Source organism: Nannospalax galili, unplaced genomic scaffold (assembly GCF_000622305.1).
Source record: "Nannospalax galili isolate Female #2095 unplaced genomic scaffold, S.galili_v1.0 scaffold853, whole genome shotgun sequence".
NCBI classification, from domain to species: domain Eukaryota; kingdom Metazoa; phylum Chordata; class Mammalia; order Rodentia; family Spalacidae; genus Nannospalax; species Nannospalax galili.
The window spans coordinates 1,130,821-1,134,604 of record NW_008332825.1 but is presented as its reverse complement, the minus strand read 5'-3'; the positions used below and the strand labels follow the sequence as shown (position 1 = coordinate 1,134,604).

The 3,784-nt window shown below is 43.2% G+C and overlaps 1 protein-coding gene across 2 annotated transcripts in view; it reads left to right on the top strand.

Annotated features, from left to right (window-relative positions):
- Hkdc1 (hexokinase domain containing 1) overlaps positions 1–3,784 on the top strand; it is a 62,488-nt gene that overhangs the window by 28,039 nt on the left and 30,665 nt on the right. For both annotated transcript variants that reach the window (XM_008827811.3, XM_029560966.1), the window contains exon 7: positions 1,349–1,532. In XM_008827811.3, the coding sequence (XP_008826033.1) occupies positions 1,349–1,532 (184 nt within the window). The remainder of the gene's footprint in view (positions 1–1,348; positions 1,533–3,784) is intronic.

Sequence of the window (3,784 nt, the reverse complement as noted above, 5' to 3'; positions counted from 1 at the left end):
GGCTCCTTGGCCTGACTTTCCCAAAGGGTTGATCTGGCCACCTGAGCAGCTTGAAGCACCTTCCTGTTTCTAGGATCCATGAGCTTTACTTCAGGACTCATGGCATCCAGCTGCTGTCCCTTCTGTCTGTCATGATGACTGTGTCTGGGATTCACAGATTGCCTTCTATGCCTAAACAATGCCCACATTTGTCTTTCCAACTACCATGTTACAGCCCGCATTTTTACATTTCCCCTTTTTCCTGTTGCTATTAAAATATCCAGACCAGACTATTAGCCAGGGGAAGAACTTTAAAGGAATGAATGAATAGAAAAAGAAAGAAATTTCAAAGCAGCTTCATTGAGGCATAAAATGTCTCTTGCTTCAATTATGCAATTTAATTTAATAAATTTTTTTTTGTAAATTTGTAGAGCTTTGTAACCACTCATCTTGTTCTAATTTGAGAACAAGCCTAATTTTTTTTGACCAGCCTAAAAGGGTCTGCAAAGGTGTGCCCATTTGCACCTGTTCCCCAGTACTCAAGTGTTTGGGGTGTTTTCTTGGATTTTGTACTCAATAGTGAAGTGTGGCTTTCTTGAGTGATAATCACTGTCAAAGATCAGAAGAGATGCAGCTTATGCTAAGGACAATTGATGGCAGTCATGAGTAAAGAATAGTTTTAGTGGGCTAGAGCAATGGCGCTGCTCTTCCGAAGTGCCCTAGTTCAGTTCCCAGTACCCACTCCACACAGAAGGGGTTGGAGAGATGGCTCAGCGGTTAAGAACACTGGTTGTTCTTGCAGAAGACCCGGGTTCAAATCCCAGCACCCACATGGCAGCTAACAACTGTCCGTAACTCCAGTCCCAGGGGATCCGACGGCCTCTTCTGTCCTCTGAGGGCATTGCATGACACGGGTACACTTACCTACATGCAGGCAATACACGCATACACATAAAATAAAAATAATAAAAATTTAAAAAAAGAATAGTTTTAGTGTCAGAGAAGAATGAAGTAATTTATGGAAAGAATAAAAATGACTCTGCATTGGTGAGAGTTTGTTTTTATTTCTACTTTCTTATTTACAAGGTTAGCTTGCCTTCTTCCATGGTAAGCTTTTGTGCTGACAAAATTTATTCATACACAGTCATCAGGGACGACTTCACATGGCTTTCCTCAGCCACACTCCATCATGACGCAGGGAATGTGGACCGCACGTGTAAGCATCGGTTCCCATTGACTCTGGCTAGCCAGGGATGCTTCCTGCTCATAAACACTCTGTGTGTGGTTTTCAGGATTCGGTCTGAGTGCTCACTGGCTTGCCCAGCAGGGGTCCTGCTGTCTCTACATGTTCTCTCTGATACAATTTCAGGAACAGGCACCAATGCATGCTACATGGAGGACATGAGCAACATCGACCTAGTGGAAGGTGACGAGGGGAGGATGTGCATCAACACAGAGTGGGGGGCCTTTGGGGACGACGGGGCTTTGGAGGACATCCGCACAGAGTTTGACAGGGAGCTGGACCTTGGCTCGATCAACCCTGGGAAGCAACTGTGAGTGCCCTCTTACTATAATGCTGGCATCTGCACCAGGCAGTACCTGCTCACTCAGGCATCTGTAACTGAGAGGGTTTCAAGTTGTGACTAATCAACCAGCGCAGCAAGTCTGTCTTCAAGGTCACAACCTAATTCTCATGCAGTCCCTGGCTCTGGAGTACAAATGTGCTTACACGGCTCTGCTGAGAAGGAGATGGCCCAGACGACACAGGTGTGCCCTGTCTGCTGTGGTTCCTTAGGTACATGCTCGGCTCACTGAAGGCTCACTACAATGGCCGTTCATTCGTTTTTTCCTTTCTACATACAGTGCCTTACACAATGTTTGCAGTTTGTTGAGTTTGTTGAATGAAAAAATGTTTTAAAATATTTAAAATAATTTTAGATTTAAAGAAAGCCTGAGATAGTACAAAATTTTCCCCTTCTTTCAAAGTCCCTAACTACTAACATTCTTTATTTGTGTCTACATATGTGCATACATATAAAACACACATATATATTTTAAATTTTTTAAAAATTATTTTTATTTTATGTGTACAAGTGTATTGCTTCCATGTATGTGAGTGAACCCATGTCATGCAATGCTGCAGAGGTCAGAGGAGGCCTTCGGATTCCCCTGGAACTGGAGTTAAGGAAGGTTTGAAGCTGCCATGTGGGTGCTGGGAATCAAACGTGGGTCCTCTGCAAGAGCAGTCAGTGCTCTTAACCGCTGAGCCATCTCTCCAGCCCCCAAAACACACATATATCTATATATATGTATAAAGTTGTTTTTTTCTAGCCAGATGTGGTAGCTCATACCTATAATCCCAGTACTTAACAGGCTGAGGCAGGAGGATTGCTCTGAGTTCCAGGCCAACCTGGTCTATAGAATAACTGACTCAAAACAAAATCAGAATTTCTGAGTCCTTTGAGACCAAGTTGGAGACATGACATCTCTTTCTTTTCTTTTTTTTTTTTGTGGGGGTATGTGCCTTTTTTAGATAGGGCCTTTCTGTAGCCCCAGCTCTCTATGTAGACCAGGCTGGCCTCAGTCTCACAGAGATCCACCTGCCTCTGCCTCCCAAGTGCTGGGATTAAAAGTATGCGCCACCAGGCCTGGCAACATGGCATCTCTTAACCTCTAAGTACTTCAGGGTGTGTTATCTGAAATCAGATACCTCTTTTATGTAGCAACATCACAACAATCAGATGTAGGAAATTGGCGTTTTCATCAGTTCTAATGTCTAATTATGGAGTTTATTCAAAATTTACCAGTTGTCCCCACTTAATGTCTTCTAAATTTAAAAAAATTTTTATGTGTATGAGTGTTTTGCCTCCATCTATGTTATTTCACCTGTGTGTGCAATGCTCATGGAGCCCAGAAGATGGTCTTGGATCCCTGGAACTGGAGTTAGAGATGGTTGTAAGCCACCATGTGGGTGCTGGGAATGGAACCCAGGTCCTTTGGAAGAGCAGCCAGTGCTCTTAACCCCTGAGCCATCTCTCTAGACCCATGTCTTTTATGAAAAAGGACATGTCATGTTCTGGACACCAAACCAGGATCACAGATTACATTTTGTGACCATGTCTCTTTATTTTGTTAAACCCAGGGCCTGATTCATGGGAGGCAAATGCTTTACCACTGAGCCACATCCCAGTCCTTTGTTAGCCTCCTTTAACCTGCAATTGGTCCTTAGCATCTCTTGATTCTTCTGGCTTTGAAGCATACAGGCCATGGCCCCACAGAATGTCCCTAAATCAGATTTATCTGACATTTCCTCTTGGTTAGATTCAGGTGGGGCGGTTTTTGGTAAGAATATTGTAAAAGTGGTGTGAGTCCTTCCCAGTGCATGGTATCAGGAGGCACATATTACTTCTCCTTTAGTGTTCATGCTCATGCAATTCCCTTGGTTAAGATGACCAGGCAGGTTTCTAACTAAGGCATGCTCTTACTGCCTTTATAAATTCAGGTGGGGCGGTTTTTGGTAAGAATATTGTAAAAGTGGTGTGAGTCCTTCCCAGTGCATGGTATCAGGAGGCACATATTACTTCTCCTTTAGTGTTCATGCTCATGCAATTCCCTTGGTTAAGATGACCAGGCAGGTTTCTAACTAAGGCATGCTCTTACTGCCTTTATAAAAAGTATCTAGTAAAGGGTTACTCTGGGCTATGCAGATACCCTGGGTTTTTGTGAAGGTTTTGCTCACTAGATTTCACACCCAGCAATGATTTTTTTTCCCATCCAAGTACTAACCAGAAAAAAAATATTAATT